Source organism: Mytilus californianus, unplaced genomic scaffold, assembly GCF_021869535.1.
Source record: "Mytilus californianus isolate M0D057914Y unplaced genomic scaffold, xbMytCali1.0.p SCAF_2, whole genome shotgun sequence".
Taxonomy (NCBI): domain Eukaryota; kingdom Metazoa; phylum Mollusca; class Bivalvia; order Mytilida; family Mytilidae; genus Mytilus; species Mytilus californianus.
Genome location: NW_026262668.1, coordinates 128,700,838 through 128,719,413, shown reverse-complemented (window position 1 = coordinate 128,719,413; position 18,576 = coordinate 128,700,838). Strand labels below are relative to the sequence as shown.

At 32.5% G+C, this 18,576-nt stretch overlaps 2 protein-coding genes across 3 annotated transcripts in view; one reads left to right on the top strand and one right to left on the bottom strand.

Annotated features, from left to right (window-relative positions):
- Positions 1-277: 277 nt before the first annotated feature.
- On the top strand, positions 278-14,562 carry LOC127730997 (kelch-like protein 10). Its single transcript, XM_052239704.1, has 6 exons — positions 278-1,270; positions 1,834-1,981; positions 7,528-7,697; positions 11,459-11,730; positions 14,044-14,135; positions 14,377-14,562. Exons 1-6 carry the CDS (start codon positions 319-321, stop codon positions 14,522-14,524), a joined length of 1,782 nt encoding a protein of 593 aa, XP_052095664.1. The 5' UTR covers positions 278-318; the 3' UTR covers positions 14,525-14,562.
- Positions 14,563-15,341: 779 nt separating this feature from the next.
- LOC127730998 (probable serine carboxypeptidase CPVL) overlaps positions 15,342-18,576 on the bottom strand; it is a 28,570-nt gene continuing 25,335 nt past the window's right edge. For both annotated transcript variants that reach the window (XM_052239705.1, XM_052239706.1), the window contains exons 12-13: positions 16,314-16,496; positions 15,342-15,592 (exon numbers count right to left, since the gene is read on the bottom strand). In XM_052239705.1, coding sequence (XP_052095665.1) covers positions 15,494-15,592; positions 16,314-16,496 — 282 coding nt within the window. In that variant the 3' untranslated portion in view covers positions 15,342-15,493. The remainder of the gene's footprint in view (positions 15,593-16,313; positions 16,497-18,576) is intronic.

The window sequence follows — 18,576 nt, the reverse complement described above, 5'->3', positions numbered from 1 at the left end:
GTAAGTTTTTGTTTTGAACTCAATTTCATACACTTTGTTTTTTTTTAGTGCATTAATTTTACATGTTACATTTGTGTTTTTCTTGGTTATTTTGATTCAGACCTGATTTCTAAAAACAATTCTTGGTAAAAAATTGCAGCCAGTTGTTGTTTATCTTCAACGCTTTGTTAGTTTATTTCTATCTTGGTCATTTCTCAGGTTTACTTTATCAAACCATATTACTATCGGTGACGCCGGTCTTTGACTTGCATAGTGACGTTACCTAATCTACATGGACACGGAGAGCATGGACGTGAACGTCGAACAGTAACTGCTGCGATGAATTCCCTTACTTTTTCTATTGACACCAGGTTTAATCCGTCGGCAACGAATGTATTTTCTGATCTCAGAAGAGCCGGACAGTTATGCGATGCCGTTATCAAAGTTGGAAACCACGAGTACCCGATTCACAGAGCAATTATGTCTGCATGTAGTCCCTATTTCAGAGCTTTGTTCACAGATTCATTGTTTCATACAGATAGAAGAGAGGTGGTTATTCCGGGAGTTTCAGCCGAAATCATGGAAATGATAATAGATTATGCATATACCAGGGACGTTAATATAACAGCTGACAACGTAGAACAAATTTTACCCGCTGCAGACCAGTTTCATGTCGCAGGATTAATTAAAGCTTGTTGTGATTTTCTTTACAATGAAATTTCTCCTGAAAATTGCATTGGAATACGAAAATTTGCCCGTTTTTATTTTTGCCATAATTTAGAAAGGAGCGCATTCAATTATATTATGAATAAATTTGGAGAAGTTTATTCCAAAAGCAATGAATTTCTACAGTTAGACATCGAAGAGGTCTGTGACTTACTTAGCTCAGACCAATTAAATGTAAAAAATGAAGAAATAGTTTTTGATGCTGTTCTCAGATGGATAGATTATGAACCTGAATATCGTAAGGTTCATATTGCCCGTCTATTACGCACGATCCGTTTAGGTTTGCTTACAACTCAGTATTTTGTGGAAAAAGTTAAGTCACATCCGTATGTCAAAGAAAATGACCAATGTAAACCAATAGTTATCGAAACATTAAAATTCCTGTATGATTTAGATATGGACGAGGAGAAAGATGTTGATTTAAATAACCCATTAGCAAAACCAAGGGTTCCACATGAAGTTTTGTTCGTTATTGGAGGATGGAGCGGAGGATCTCCTACAAATATATTAGAAACATATGATACACGTGCTGACAGATGGGTAGTATGTGAAGCTGTAGACCAAGGTAAGAAATATATGATATGCTCACCTGACAGATAGGTAGTATGTGAATCTATAGACGACGATAGGAAACAAATGATACACGTACTGACAGATGGGTAGTATGTGAAACTGTTTTCCAAGTTTAAAAACATGATACACGCACTGAAAGATGGGTAGTATGTGAAGCTGTTGACCAAGGTAAGAAACGTATGATACACGTACTGACAGATGGGTAGTATGTGAAGCTACTTCAAAGTTTAAAAACATGATACAAGCACTGAAAGATGGGTAGTATGTGAATCTGTTGACCAATGTTAGAAACGTATGATACACGCACTGACAGATGCATGGTAGTATGTGAAGAAGTATTTGAAGGGGAAAAATGCAAAACATAAGTATTTAGGCATTTGTACCTCATTTGCTTTCACATTTTTGGGTTTCTAATGGTAATTGAATATAGAAAAGCGCTTTTGACATGTTTGACACACCAATTTTATAAAGTCTTACTTATTTTTTTTTTCAAAACCAGTTTCATATAAAAACGTCTTCAAAGCATATGTCTTACAGCAAAACTTTACATTAAAGGTCCTAGAGCATACCATGGAACAGCTACAATAGGCCATGAAATCTATGTTATAGGCGGGTTCGATGGTGTGGAGTATTTTAACAGCGTTAGATGTTTTAAACCTATCTACAAAGAATGGTCCGAAGTTGCTCCTATGAATGCAAAACGGTATTTATATAACTTTATGATAAGTTCTTGATTTTTCTTAGCTCTATCAATACAAGATATGTTCACAAGTCCTCCTTTTCGTTTGTAACATAAACATAGCCTGGACTTGCGCATGGCGTGAATCATGGTGAAATGATGGTACGTGCTTAGTTCTTTAAAAAACGAGGCCTACATGTAATAGTTTCCTTTGATCGACCAGCAAATCATTACACTATTATGGCAAACCGTTTTAATATTTATACAATTTCAATCTTTTAAAGTTGATAAGATATTTTATAAAGTATATAGTATATTTTGTATTCTTTATGAGATATCTTATTTAATTTAAAGGAAATAAGATACCTTATTAACTTTATAAGAAATATTTTGAACTTAATTATATATCTTATATAGTTTATTAGATATATTATTAACTTCATAGGATATATTTTAAGTTATACAAGATATCTTAATTAATGTATTAGATATCTTCTAACCTATGTAAGATACATTTTTAAAGTAACACACAAGTAAATAAATACAACAATGAACGATCCAACCGAAATTACGCGGCAGTAAATATATCATCATCTCGATCTATATGGATGGCCAATTTTTTCCCAACACTGAAAGGATACTCTATTATAATTCCTAAATATATCTTATATAGTTTATAAGAAATTCTATGTAGATTATAAGATATTTTATCAAGTTTAAAAGATATCTTATTAAATTTATACGATATCTTAATAAGTTTATAAGATATCTTATTAAGTTTGTAAGATATTTTATTAAGTTTATATGATATTTTATTAAGTTTATAAGATATCTTATTAAGTTTGTAAGATATCTTATTAAGTTTGTAAGATATTTTATTAAGTTTGTAAGATATCTTATTAAGTTTGTAAGATATCTTATTAAGTTTATAGGATATTTTATTAAGTTTGTAAGATATTTTATTAAGTTTATATGATATTTTATTAAGTTTATATGATATCCTTGAAATAAAATGATATATAACATGTCTTAAACTGTGTATCAGATATCTTTTACAATAGACAAGATATTTTTTTAACTTAATTAGATATATTATAACCTTAATAAGATATCTAATAAACTAAATGCTATATTTTTTTAAATTATTCAATAAGATATCTTATCAAATTTATTAGATATCTTAAATACTATATATATATGTGATATCTCATTTATGAGTTATCTTATCAAATTTATATGATATCTTGAAAACGGAATTTAAACTTTATAAGATATTTTATATTATTCACATTTAATAAGATATCTTTTAGATTATGAGATTTCTCATTAAGTATATAACGTCAGGTCGAACTGATGGCGTTAAATCATATGCTCTGTGTGGTGAGAGAGTTAACAAACCATTGTATTTAACAACTCTTTGAGAGCTCCGTATGTGGCATGTTGCAAGGCAGCATTTCTGTCTCTATCCAACGTACATTCATTTTCCAGTGGTGGTCCAAATCTATCTCCCCCACCCGTCATCTTTCGACTTGATTTGTATTCTTACCTGTTGTATTAATTGTTAATTTTGAATATGCATGAAATATTTGCCTCCGGACGAAGCGAACACTTTCCTTTCTTATTTAATTATATAAGATATTTATGAAGTGTGTAAGATACCTCATTAACTTTTGTAGGCATATTTTATTTCAATCAGGTATCTGTACGGTTTGGGTTAGGAAACTAGCCAAGGATATCTATATCTAAAAAATAAATCGCATATCTATAAGTCCTTATATATAGGCACGTAATATATTTCTGAAGAAGGTAACAATATAACATTGACTAGTTAATAATACAAATAGAAATAATAGTAATCAATCTATTTTAGCAGCTCAGCTAATTGATACAAAAATTAGAGCTTTAATATATGCATTGATTAATATGGCTTAAAAACCAGTCCCGTGTCTCAAAATAATGAATGTTTGGCAGCAATGTAATGATCGCAGCAAACGGACCGAAAAAATACAAATCGCATCGGAACAGTCGATATAGTGAAAGATTACGAATAAAAACAAGAACCGCGATTTTTGATGTTATTCTTAGTAATGAGATGATGTCCGCTGATTGTTTGTGTTGTTGGGATGCTGTCTCGTTGATATTCAACATCTCCTTCTATTCAGAGAATGCAGTAACATTCCTTGTCGTGTAATTATAAAAATAAGGAGATGTGGTATGATTGCCAATGAGACAACTATCCACCGGAGTTCAAAAGAAGTGGATCACGGTAAGTATAGGTCATCGTATGGCCTTCAACAATGGGCAAACCCTATACCGTATAGTCGGCTATAAAAAGTTAGTAAGATTGGCAGAACTGAATAATTTGTACTTGATTTAAAAACATGTTAATAATTCCGAACACTAAGTCAATGTACCAAATCAATAAACAAAAGAGAACGGAAATGTTCAAATTATGTCGGAAACGATGAGTCAAACACCGGTAAGGTCATACATAACAAAAGACATGGTTACACGCACTCTTATATCTGTATTAACACATCACTACTGACTTAAGTTCTTTTTGTATTGCCCCAGTCTTCACAGATTTCGTTTTTATTTCTTTATAACAGGCCATCGAGAGATTTAGTTGCTTCTTACCATTTGAATGTTTGAAATGTTAATACAACTATACACAAAAGTATACAAAACCTGGTATTTACTGTTCATGTAAATGAAATATTAATTGTTATACGCGTGCAAAGGAAAATATATGTCTGAATTGTGATAATTATTGTCAAATAATGTTTTGTACCCGCGTTTTGGAAGAATTTGTTAAAAACATAATAACTTTAAGATTAAATAATAAATCAGACTTAAGAAATGTCTTGTTTTTGAATCTTATACCTTGAAATTAATCCATATTTGAGAGGGTCAAAATTGGACAGCTGACGAAACCTTATAGAATTTGGATATTTGGGAGTCTATTTAATGAATTTACAAATTTTATTTTAACAATTTTCCATATACCTGTTTAATAGAAGTATTACTTAATGCCATACATGACGTCGAAACCAGTTTTTATGCAGTTGGGATGCTACCTAGCTACCTAGTCCTTAATATGCCTGGAGTCACATAGGGCAAGGACCAGATTTTTCTTGTTGAGATGCAGTATTGTAAATTTACATACTATTTTACATCAAAGGACATGGAAAGAATGTATACTTCAAAGGCAATACAGTAGCGTGAATTAAGGGAGAATTATGGTATATTTATCAAACGCATGGTGTCGATGAGACAACAGCCAAATTGATTTACCTCCGATCGAATTTTGGTCGTAAAAATATCCAACCTTTTCATTTTTACCCAAAACATACTAATTTATATGAAAATTCCAGTTTTGAGCCATCTTTATACAGCAATAATCTCTTTGAATCGTTTGACATTTTATAATCTGATAGTGCATAAACTACACTATCGATTTTTTCTTTCCATGTTTTACCATCTTTTCTGTTGGCAGTTTTGTATTTGTTAACCTGAATTTTCAGAAAGTGATAGTATTTTTTAAATCTAAAACATTAAAGTGTTCCTCAAATTAAAATCTTTACAATATCAATGTTGTCATCATCATTAGTAAAATTCAAATCATTTGGGTTTCTTCCAAGGGTAAATACCATTACTTTAGTCTGGTTATATAAACTTTTAACTTCCACTTATTTAAAAACTCATTGAAAAGCATTGAGTTCAATGTGCAGGACATTTGGATTTATCTGCGTTAGACATTATTCTGAGACAGAAATATATTTACTATATAAAAAAAACATTCTTCTAAATCATTCGAAATTATTGAGAAAGGAGATAGATTTCTCCTTGCCTTACACCACTTGCACATGCAAAATTTTGGAATTGCAGTTATTGTAAGGGATACAAGATTTGATGCTATTATACATATATGTTTGAAATGACTGTATATACATTTTCCAATTTATATGGTTCAGTAACATTTTATAAACTGACAACCTATTTCTCCACACAGTATCGAATGCTGTCTCAAAATCTATGAATGCACACAATAATGTTCTTTTTTACATTTTAAGGCTTCAATAAGTAAGTATACAATATGTTATCCATAGTAAGAGTATATTTTGTCTAAACCCCCTTGATTTTCATTGTTTATTTGAAAATCTTCGGACAATTTTGTGGATTTGTCAAAATAATTAAAACTAAAAACAAGAGGCTCATGAGAGCCTGATATCGCTCACCTGCAATTTCAGTTTCGGGCATTTGACTTATTTTGCTGAACAATTTTGTCATTTACACTTTCTCTCTTTCTATAATAATATTAAAGATGATACATAACCCAAAACTGTAAAATTTCCTAAAAATTAACTATTTCTGGACAGTAACCCAACAATAAGTTGACCTATTGGTCTGAAGATTACTTGACAGGTAGATCTAAACCTGTTTAACACTTTCACCTATGTCAGTTTTGCTCTTACTGCTTGAGTTTTTGGGATGAAAGCCAAAAACTTCATTTGACCCCTATGTTCTATTTTTAGAAACTGCCGCCATGTTTTTGAATGGATCAAATCCCCGAATACAATCTATAAACTAGATACCCTAAGGAACGTTCAATTTAAGTTTTTTAAGTATTTGGCCAAGTAGTTTCAGAGAAGAAGATTTTTGGAAAAGTAATTAGACTTTCACAAAAAATGTAAAAAAAAAACGTTTTAAGGGCAATAACTTCTTAAGGAGTCAATTGACTATTTTGATCATTTGACTTATTTGTAGATCCTACTTAGCTGAACATTTTTGCTATTTACACTTTCTCTTTATCTATTATAATATTAAAGATAATAACCAAAAACAGTAAAATTTCATAAAAATAAACTATTTCGGACAGTAACCCTACAATGGGTGGTCCAATTGGTCTGAAAATTTCATATCAGGTAGATTTTGACTTATTCATCACTTTAATTCCGTCACTTTTGCTCTTACTGCTATAGTTTTTGAGATAAAAGTCATAAACTGCATTTGACCCCTATGTTCTATTTTTAGCCATGGCGGCCATGTTTGTAAATGGATCAAAACTACGGATACAATTTATAAACTAGATACCCAAAGGAACATTCAGTTAAGGTTAAGAAGTATTAGGCCCAGTAGTTTCAGAGGAGAAGATTCTTGAAATAGTTTACGATGACGACGGACGACGACAGACGCCTAGTGATGGCATAAGCTCAGATGAGCTAAAAAGTTGAGCAAGTTCTTTAGAATCTTAAAGAAAAAAAATGATTCTCTCTCATAACAGTAAGCCTTCAACCTACACATCCTGTCCTTCTCTGATAAGCTCGACAAGGCGTCTTATGCTGCTACCTCATCACATTATCAAATGTATTATATACTCATGATGCATGTCCCTGTATTTCTGTTTACCATTATGTCGAATACATACACCAAACATAACTTGTTTTGGTATGCTAAAACATTTCTTTCAAAGTATCTTTTATTTCTATTTGTTTTCCAGGAAATATTTATAACCTAAAATTATCCAAGTAGTGAATTTGCAACTGTAACTATTCAATTATGTGTTTTAGTTGTTATGTGAGCGTAGCAGTGCTGGATGGATACATCTATGCCATGGGTGGATTCGATGGACATATACGTCAAAATACGGCTGAACGATACCTGGCCGCTAAGAACCAATGGAGCCTTATACAACCAATGAACCATCAAAGAAGTGACGCTAGTGCTCATAGTCTAAACGGTGAGTTTCAGACCGATTGCGTAAACCCTTAGATCTTAATTATATTGAATGAATTAAAAATCACCCGAAGTTCTCTGGGTTCGTACTTCGGGGTTTGTCTTAATGCTTTTTATTTCTATTTGGTTACCTTGCATTGTTTTGTCAGGTGGACTTTCTATTTCCAGTATTAACCGTTTGATGTGTCTTCAAAATACGCCACTACTACTTACTTAATTGTTCATGATCCCTTTATTGAAAATTTCCAGAAAGTCTCTCAGACCCATATTTTTTAAAAAGTACATAAAAGAGGGACGAAAGATACCAGAGGGACAGTCAAACTCATAGATCGAATACATAACAATCATATATTTTGGGATGTGACTCCAATTTGATTATGTCCTGGAAGTCTGTTAGAACAAATATACTTGAGAATAAAATGCTCCGCTGGGGCGCAGCTTGATACGACCGCAGAGGTCAAACCCTGAACAGTTGGGGCAAGTATGGACACAACATTCAAGCTTGATACAGCACTGAATTTGGATTGTAATTAAATATTTGACACAGCATAGGTTTCTGACACAGAATGAAAGTGGTCTAAGAACTTATAATTTTTTAATTTACCTATTCATATATGTGATGGACTGTGAAACTCAGATCAGGAGATTGGGAAATTTTGGTCAGGAGATTAGGACTCAGATCAGGAGGTTTTTAATCGACATAAATTTTGTCGTAAATGTAACCGTGTGCTGTAAAAATGGTCTTTTAAAGTGTGTTTTCTTCAACTTTCCATCCAATGTATTATGTTTATAGTACCCTTGTACTTATAAAGTTTCTCCATCTTTATATTTTACATGTTCAATCTAACATTATTTTTTTTTCAGTATGTTCTTTTGATTTTTTACTTCATATTCTATAAAACATTTATTGCAACCAGAACATTTGTTTAACTATCTGCAAATAGCTTTTGTTTGCATACTCAGAAAATCATTCTAACTGTAAAACAAGGGTCATAGTTATTATATAAATTTCAATTTAAGCCTTGAAAGGAAGTATAGAATCCTCAAATAATTTTCAAATTATTATTTTTTTATTTGTCCTAAGACATTTAAAATCATTTATTTACCATCCTTTTATGATTATTTGTTCAATTTATATTTTATTTATATCCTTTTAAAAATTTTCATTATTAAAAGGAAAGTAACTTAAAACAGGATAAATCAAGGGAAGTAACCCAATAAATACACAGTTTTTGTTACACAACGGCAGTTAGCATGAGGTAAAAAATCGTTGATTACCAGTATGTTTGACACCCAAGCTGACAAGTGAAGCCATATAATTATGCATGTTAATTGATTTACAGGTAAAATATAACTTCAGGTAATGTGAGTTACACCAGATGCCTGAGATGATATTTTGGGCCGAAATTTTTCATTCATGAAAAATTTCATACACGGGATTATAATTTTCCTCTTCAACCGGAGGTCGGGAGGAGACTCCTGAAAACAGGATTATTGTACTCCTGTCGGAAGGTTCACATGTATGCTATTCAAACCATATCATTATTATTTGCTTTTATATATAAATCAGAAATAACCAATTTAAAATGGAAAATTTTATAGAAAAAAAAGGAAAAAAAAATCCCCCCCCCCCCAAATTTTTTGAACCCCCTTATGATTCATCGCCCCCACACTCAATCCCAGCTTTCCCTTTGTGGTATGGTACCTTGCAGTACAATTTTAGAGAGATCCATTCACTCGAACACAAGTTATTTTCTGGAAACTAGAAAAATGCTTGTTTTTTTGTCCCTTTTTGGCCCCTAATTCCTAAACGTTTAGGGCAATTACCCCCAAACTCCAACCCAGCTTTCCCTTTGTGATATGGAACCTTGCAGTACAATTTCATAAAGATCCATACACTTACAAACAAGTTATTGTCCTGAAACTAGAAAAATGCTTGTTTTTGGCCCCTAATTCCCAAAATTTGGAGGAAATTACCCCCAAAAATCAATCCCAGTATTCCCTTAGTGATATGGAACCTTGTGATACAATGTCAGAGAGATCCATACACTTACACACAAGTTATTGTCATGAAACTAGAAAAATGCTTGTTTTTTGCCCCTTTTTGGCCCCTAATTCCTAAAATTTGGAGGCAATTACCCCCAAAATCAATCCCAGCATTCCCTTTGTGATATGGAACCTTGTGGTACAATGTCAGAGAGATCCATATACTTACACACAAGTTATGTCTGGAAGTTACAAAAATGCTTATTTTTGGCCCCTTTTTGGCCCCTAATTCCTTAACTGTTAGTACCATAACCCCCAAAATCAATCCCCACCTTCCTTTTGTGGTATTGAACCTTATGGTAAAATTTCATTGAGATCCATTCACTTAAACTAAAGTTAAAGTGCGAAAACTAATGTGTATTCGGACGACGACGCCGGACGACGACGACGACGACGACGACGACGCCAACGTCATACCAATATACGACCACAAAAATTTTTTTGCGGTCGTATAAAAACCATCCAGAAACTATATATTTTTGGTAGGCCGGTTATGACCCAAACTTCAAATGCATTGGAAACATGCCGATCCAAGCTTTTATATGGAACAATTGGGTTTTAAAGGATGCAATTCCAGTTTTAGTAAATTTTCTGGAAGTATCTCAGACAAAATTATGATTTAGAAAAGCACTTAGAAACTGTATTTTCCGAAAGATTGTGACCTAAGCGTTGACATGGTAGAATTTGATTTCAAAAGGATGCAATTCAAGTTTTGATATATTTCCTGAAAGAATCTCGGTACTTAGTATAAACCATGTATTTTTCGAAATGATTAATACTATCTACGTTTGAAAGACTTTATCTCCCCCAGATTATAATTATATCATGTTCCATCAGTTATCAAAACTAAATTTCAGAAACTACGAAGTGATGGGAGTCAAATTTAGGTAAGAAAAAAATCCAAAGGTGTGTTATATTAAGTAGGATAAAAAATCACCATTTGATTACAACTCTTCCTCATTTTTAGCACTAAGATAAATTGAAAGTTTTTATATATTGTCAAGTTTCGTTTTGTGGTCAAGAATGGGCAACATGGAAACCAACAGACTCTGATGCTCAGTTGTGACAATATATTTGTTAATTTGTTCAGGGGCGGATCCAGCCATTTATAAAAAGGGGGGGGTCCTAACCCAGGATAAAAGGGGGGGGGGGGGGGGGGGGTGGGGTTCCAACTATAGGTCCCCATTCAAATGCATTGATCGTCAAAAAAAAAGGGGGGATTCCAACCCCCGGACCCCCCCCCCCCCCCCCCCTCTGGATCCGCCACTGTTGTTATACAATGTACTAAGCAGACATATTTTTTCTTCTTCAATAGACAGTCGGCATTCCTTACGGGAAATAACTGTGCATCTCTAGCTACCCTTTATTTGTTATGAAGAAGCCTTCATAAAGGGGCTAACTTATATACCCATTCTTGCTTTAAAACATACATAATAACGAGCACTTTGAAAATAATACACACATTGGGATAACATACAACCTTTTAAGAATTCTACATGCCAATGTTGTGTACACATTCAGAAGTATATACACCACCTGGTTAGGAACCAGGTAAATTAAAAAAGGATTGTGGCCCATAAGGAATTCCGGAAACTCTACAATTTTATTCAAAACATGTCAAACACACCACATAATTTTGACAGAATGGTGGGGCCAATGAATATAGATAAAGGTGCCTGCTAAAAACCTTTCAGATGTCAATCTTCTCTTAATTTACAGGAAGAGTTTATATTTGTGGTGGATTTAATGGTCAAGAGTGTTTAAGTTCCTGTGAGTATTATGACCCCCCTTCCAACCAGTGGACAATGATTGCTACCATGAGGAACCGGAGGAGTGGTATAGGAGTTATAGCCTATAGAGACTGTATCTTTGCTCTTGGTGGTTTTAATGGAATCACCAGAATGAATACAGGAGAGAAATATAACCCAATAACTAACCAGTGGAGTACAATACCAGAAATGTATAATCCAAGAAGTAACTTTGCCATAGAAGTAAGTAAATAACTAACCAGTACAATACCAGAAATGTATAATCCAAGAGGTAACTTTGCCATTGAAGTTAGTAAATAAGGTCGATGGATTCTAAGATGGTTGACACAAAGTATATTGTTCCATTTGATACAATTTCTCTACATATTTACCTATTACTTCATTCATCAGTAGTTTGCACTGTAAAGTAATCAACACATACATCTTATATTACATTACTCAATGGAATGCACTGTTACACCAATGGAATAAAATAACTGTGCATCCCTACTCAGTAAGTATTTTGTAATCAGTTTTTTGTTATTTTATTTTAAAACCAGTAACCACATGACATGACCAATTTAATTTTATGTGAGAATGTGAATCTTAAATTTTGATGTCTTAAGACAGCAATTTTGTGTGGTCAGAAAATGTAGTTTTCAAAAATGAAATAGCATATACCCCGGTATATGTATATATATATATACATAAACATATAAATTTAGACTAAATTGAAAACAATGTTCAAACCTATGATTGCGTTGGATTAAAACCGCAATTTTTATACGTGTGCATGCAAAACAAATTTCTTGGTAGAGGGGTCTAAATACAGCACAAACAACATTTTCCAAAAGACCAAAAAAGTGAAATAGTATATTTTAACAAAACGCATTTGACTAATAGGTCGAACAACGGATGTTCTTAAACCCTGCTGACTGCCATTGGCAATTGCCAAATAAAGTCTTCACAAGATGTAACATAATGGATCTTTATTATTAATTTAATACCAAACAGAAAACAATAAACTTGCGGAAAAGATGGTATACCACAAACATGAGGTGCACAAATTTGTACACCATATCCAGATTTTGACAATTAATGTCTCTTCAGTGATGTTAGGAATCGAAACGGTATTTGGAAGTCATATAATTTACCTCAATTTGGGATAGACTCTTGAATTTTGAAAAAGTCAAAATAGGATGAACGGATCATATAAACCCAAGGGCAAATATAATACAAGCCCAAACGAAAAAATATAAATAGGTCTAAATTGAAAACAATGTTCAAACCTATGATTGCGTTGGAAAAAAACCGCAATTTTTATACGTGTGCATGCAAAACAAATTTCTTGGTAGAGAGGTCTAAATACAGTACAAACGACATTTTTCAAAAGACCAAAAAAGTGAAAAAGTATATTTTAACAAAACTCATTTGACTAACAGGTCGAACAACGGATGTTCTTAAACCCTGCTGACTTCCATTGGCGATTGCCAAATAAACGGATCACAAGATGTAACAAAATGGATCTTTATTATTATTTTAATACCTAACAGAAAACAATAAACTTGCAGAAAAGATGGTATACCGCAAACATGAGGTGCAAAAATTTGTACACCATATCCAGATTTCTTATATATATGTATATATTCTCATATATTTTATGATGGAATGATACTACGGTAAACCCCTAACGGGAGGGATTGTGTTTGATTTTCATGTGATGAAGACATAATCTTTCAATCTGTTTTATTGAGGTCTGGAGCTGGCATGTCAGTAACTGCTAGTAGTCCTTTGTTAATTTATGTATCATTGTCATTTTGCTTAGTTTCTTCTGTTACCTATTTTGACATTGGACTAGGACTTCTTTTAAACTGAGTTTTACTGTGCGTATTGCTGTGTGTTTGTTTATTCTAAATTGGCTAGAGGTATAGGGGGAGGGTTAAGATCTCACAAAACATGTTTAACCCCACCACATTTTTGCGCCTGTCCCAAGTCAGGAGCCTCTGGCCTTTGTTAGTCTTGTATGCTTTTTTAATTTTGGTTCTATTATATGTTTCGGAGTTTAGTGTGATGTCCATTTTCACTGAACTTATACACATTTTTGTTTAGGGGCCAGCTGAAGCCCACCTCTGATGCGGAATTTTCTCGCTGTGTTGAAGACCCATTGGTGGCCTTGTGCTGTTTTCTGCTCTTTGGTCGGGTTGTTGTCTCTTTGACACATTCCCCATTTCCATTCTCAGTTTCATTTAAAGTAAAACTTTAATAAAATTCTAAAAATTAATAAACTTATTGCTCTGTTTAAATATTTAACTTTGAAGAATCAGAAAGTTTGATTTGCCAAATATAAATTTATATAATAGTTAAATATCACAACTGTTCATTTGCTGTACTCAGGATACACGATGAGTGTACAAAGAAACACGAATCTCTTGAGAAAATTACCCGTTATATAAAAAAATATCTTCATCTCCATCCTTTTTTAGGGTAAACTGTGACTATGGCCTACACTTATTCTCTTATATTTAATCTTCCTAATTGTTTTATGTTATTTTAAAGGTAATTGATGATATGATATTTGCTATTGGTGGCTTTAATGGAGTGACAACAATATTTAATGTAGAATGTTATGATGGATCAACAGATGAATGGTATGTTTATGTTTTAATTTAACAACACATGTAATAACTTCTTTTTTGGGTCCAGCGATGAAATTGATGCCTTTGAAAAATAATGTTTGACTGTGTCACTTAATATTTTCTTCTGTTATGTTAAAAATCATAGGAATCCCAAGTGATTCCTTTAAAAAAAAAGAATTTTTTGCATTACTGTAAATGGTTTATATATTGAAAAGATTTGAAGTTTAAAACAATTCTTTCATTAATTTGACAGGTATGATGCTACAGATATGAACCTGTATAGAAGTGCCTTGAGTGCATGTGTTGTCTCTGGTCTCCCAAACATACATGATTATATATATAAAGATAGAGACAAGACTGATGATAATGAAGAAAGAAGAAAACGAAAAAGTCCTGTTTGAAATATCTATATAGCCAAAATAAAATAGTTTATTTCTGATGTTTATGATTGTCATGTGACCTGCTATCGGAAATAATATTATTTCAACATGATGCGTCGGATATGACTTCCTTACTAGACCACACCTCTCAATCAACTTGACCTTACTATACCACACCACTCAATTTACTTATTGTGAGTTAGTGTCAAGCTCTTGTTTTTATCATGTGCTCCATTAGGGTTAGCAGATCCTGCTCCAAATCATCAAAACCTTATCTCAATCAATTTGACTTTCACCAATCACAGGTGTTGAGGTGGTAGCCAAACGAAATATAAATTATTGAAATTAAGATTCAAATTACAAAAAAATATATTTCCAAAAGAAAATGAAAAATAATATCAAACAAACATCCAAACTATGCAGACAAGTTCTCCTTTTGTAGCACAGTAAAAGTATTTTAATTGAAGTAGCCCTCATCTCAAAAGTATTTAAAACATCAATATCAAAATACACTTGAAACATTCAAGAAATATCATCAAGAGTGGAATGATCATCCTGACCTGGTAACAGGAACCTATGATTGAATACAAAATCTTTCATTTATGTATATTGTTTACCGTTCCATATTGCTGAAACTCTCTTACAAAGGATTAATACAAACTTACAAAAAAAAAAAATCAAAGCAAAAAGCAAAAGCTTGTCTTCAAACATCAATGAAAATTTTGGTAATCTTTTAAAATACTAGTTTTACACCAACAAGAATAATGGCCTTGACTGGACATTGATAAACTCTAATTAAATGAACATATGCAAACCTTCACACTAAAAGCACAAAGTCTAAATGAAAAAATAATTTAATGCAAAATTATTCAACATAAAAAAATTATCAATACAAAAATAAATTATGCATAAATATATGTATAAATAAGAAATGCTTGAAACTTGTGGTATTGTAATGATTTAAACTTGAGGTATTATACTTAAAGAGAATTAAACAAAGGATTTATTTTCTACAAATCTTGTAATCATATCAAGTCCTCTTTCTGGCTGATCATATGGCAAAATGTGACCTGCTGTTCTGACAACCACCTACAAAACAAACAGGACATGTTAGACATTTATACTCTAAGTGGCATTTTCCCCTCTCTTTTGGAGGACAGGTCTAATATTTTGGGAATTTAGAATACAAAGGTTACAAATGGAGTTTCTTGCGTTTTCATTTTGGAATTCTTTAAGTTCCATTTCATGCGTGGTAGTTGTATTGTTTATGTACTCCAAAAGAGAGGCGAAAGATAGCAGAGGGACATTTAAACTCATAAGTCGAAAAATAAACTGATAACGCCATGACTAAAAAAGAAAAAAGACCAACAGACAAACAATAGTACACAAAACACAACATAGAAAACTAAAGACGGAGCAACACGAACCCCACCAAAAACTAGGGGTGATCTATATTACTTAAGATATAAAAGTACCATGCTCTTTTTGTAATCTGACAAAAACTCTAGTTTAAATATTATATATTGATAACATTAGCGTGATAAAGGATTCTATAGTCCTCTGAATACTTTATTTTGATTTTCTACTGTATTTATTTCCAATCTCTACCTTATTAGCACTTTTCAATTAAAAACATTTAATTGACTTAAACAAGATGTTTCTGTTGAAGGAAGTCATAAGAAAGAGATAATAAAAAATTATTTAGTTTGCATCAATTAAAGATTTTGTTGTATTTAGATAGGCATATTGGAAATGTTCTATTCTATGACACAAAACCAACAAAAATAATCATTTGTATAAATCGTCTTACCTGGTAAAAATTGTTAACCTGTCTAACATAGCCTGCTACTTCTCTATCACTAGGGTTAACTTTCCAAATCATTCTATCTGCTGCTAAATACTTCTGTGCACCAGACCATGGTACGGACAGTAGGAAAGCTTCTGTCATTGGTACTGGTATAATTATGTCTAACTGACCATTGTAAAACATCACCTAAAAGTAACAGGGAAGTTAAGCAATGATTTCATTTGTGTACTGTCCTTGTTATGTCTAACTGTCTGTTACAAACATCAAATAAAATTAACAGAGACGTTTATTAATGCTTCCCTCTGAGTACTAAATGGAATTGTAATGTCTGACTGTCACCTTTAAAAGTAATAAGAAAGTTAATCAATAATTCAATCTTTAAACTATAGTACTCCGTCCTAAGTATTTGTAAAAACAACAATGGCTGTCACGTCAAGGAAGGGTAAACAAGTTTTTACCATCTTCTCCATGGCACAATCAGGATGATAATGAATCTATATATAGGTAGTTCTGTAGAAAAACATGTGCTTGTCATGTAACACATACGTGATGACGTCATAGTCGTCTGCATTTATGTTGTAGCTAATGTAAACAAAATGGGTCGCAGGGGAAAAGAACTTACATCTGATCAGAAAAGTCGTCTTGCTGCATTAAATGATGCATTAGTTACAGAAAAAGTGAAATTGTCAAATTGACAGGCATCAAACAGAGTACCTTTTACAATTTTTTGAAGAGGTATGAACATCGGAGATCAGGCAGATCAAAATCCTTTCATGACTGGGACATGAGAAAACGTTCCCATTGTGTAAAAAACATCATCTCAAATCTTTATCTGAAATTACTAATATTTTTAATGAGAGCATTGATCAACCTTTCTCAAAAAGAACTGTTAAACATAAATTGAATTCTGAGGGGTTCCACAAGCGGTCAGTATAGAAAAAAATTCGTATCCGTGAGGTTAACAAGAAAAAACGAGTGGCATGGTGCAGAGGAAATTTACATAAAACTGTTACAATGTTTTCTGAAAATAACATTAAATAAAATGCTCCGCAGGGCGCAGCTTGATACGACCGCAGAGGTCGAACCCTGAACAGTTGGGGCAAGTATGGACACAACATTCAAGCTTGATACAGCTCTGAATTTGGATTGTGATTAAATATTTGACACAGCATAGGTTTCTGACACAGAATGAATGTGGTCTAAGAACTTAAAAATTTTAAATTGGACATTCAACTATTATGGTCCAATATCCAAAATCAAAATTCATGGTTAGATTCAGCATATCAAAGAACCCCAAGAATACAATTTTTGATGAAATCAAACAAAGTTTAATTTTGGACCCTTTTGACCTCAATGTGGACTAAGTTGATAATGGGGCCCAAAAATCAAAAATCTAAATACATGGTTAGATTCAGCATATCAAAGAACCCCATATATTCAATTTTTGTTGAAATCAAACAAAGTTTAATTTTGGACCCCGATTTGGACCAACTTGAAAACTGGGCCCATAATCAAAAATCTAAATACATGTTTAGATTCAGCATATCAAAGAATCCTAAGAATCCAATTTTTGTTAAAATCAAACTAAGTTTAATTTTGGACCCTTTGGACCTTAATGTAGACCAATTTGAAAACAGAACCAAAAATTAAGAATCTAAATACACGGTTAGATTTGGCATATCAAAGAACCCCAATAATTCAATTTTTGATGTAATCAAACAAAGTTTAATTTTGGACCCTTTGGACCTCAATGTGGACCAATTTAAAAACGGGGCCCAAAATCCAAAAACTTAATACACGGTTAGAATCAGCATATTAAAGAACCCCAAGAATTCAAGAATAAAACCCCATTGAAATTGGTCAAGAAATAAGCAATTTATACGAAGTATCTTCTTTTGAACAATACTGTGCAATTGAATATTTCTTGCTATTGCGCAATACTGTACAATTGACAATTTCTTGCTATTGCGCAATATTGTGCTATTGCACAATACTGTGCAATTGAAGATTTCTTGCTATTGCGCAATACTGTGCAATTGAAGATTTCTTGCTATTGTGCAATACTGTGCAATTGAAAATTTCTTGCTATTGCACAATACTTATTTTATAATAATTTACACATCCTGTTTGGTGTGTATCTCCTACCATATCGTTATTATTTGCTTTTAAATATAAAACAGAAATAACCAACTTAAAATGGAAAATTTTAAAAGAAAAAAAAAAGGAAAAAAACCCCCCCCCCCCCCCCAAATTTTTTGAACCCCCT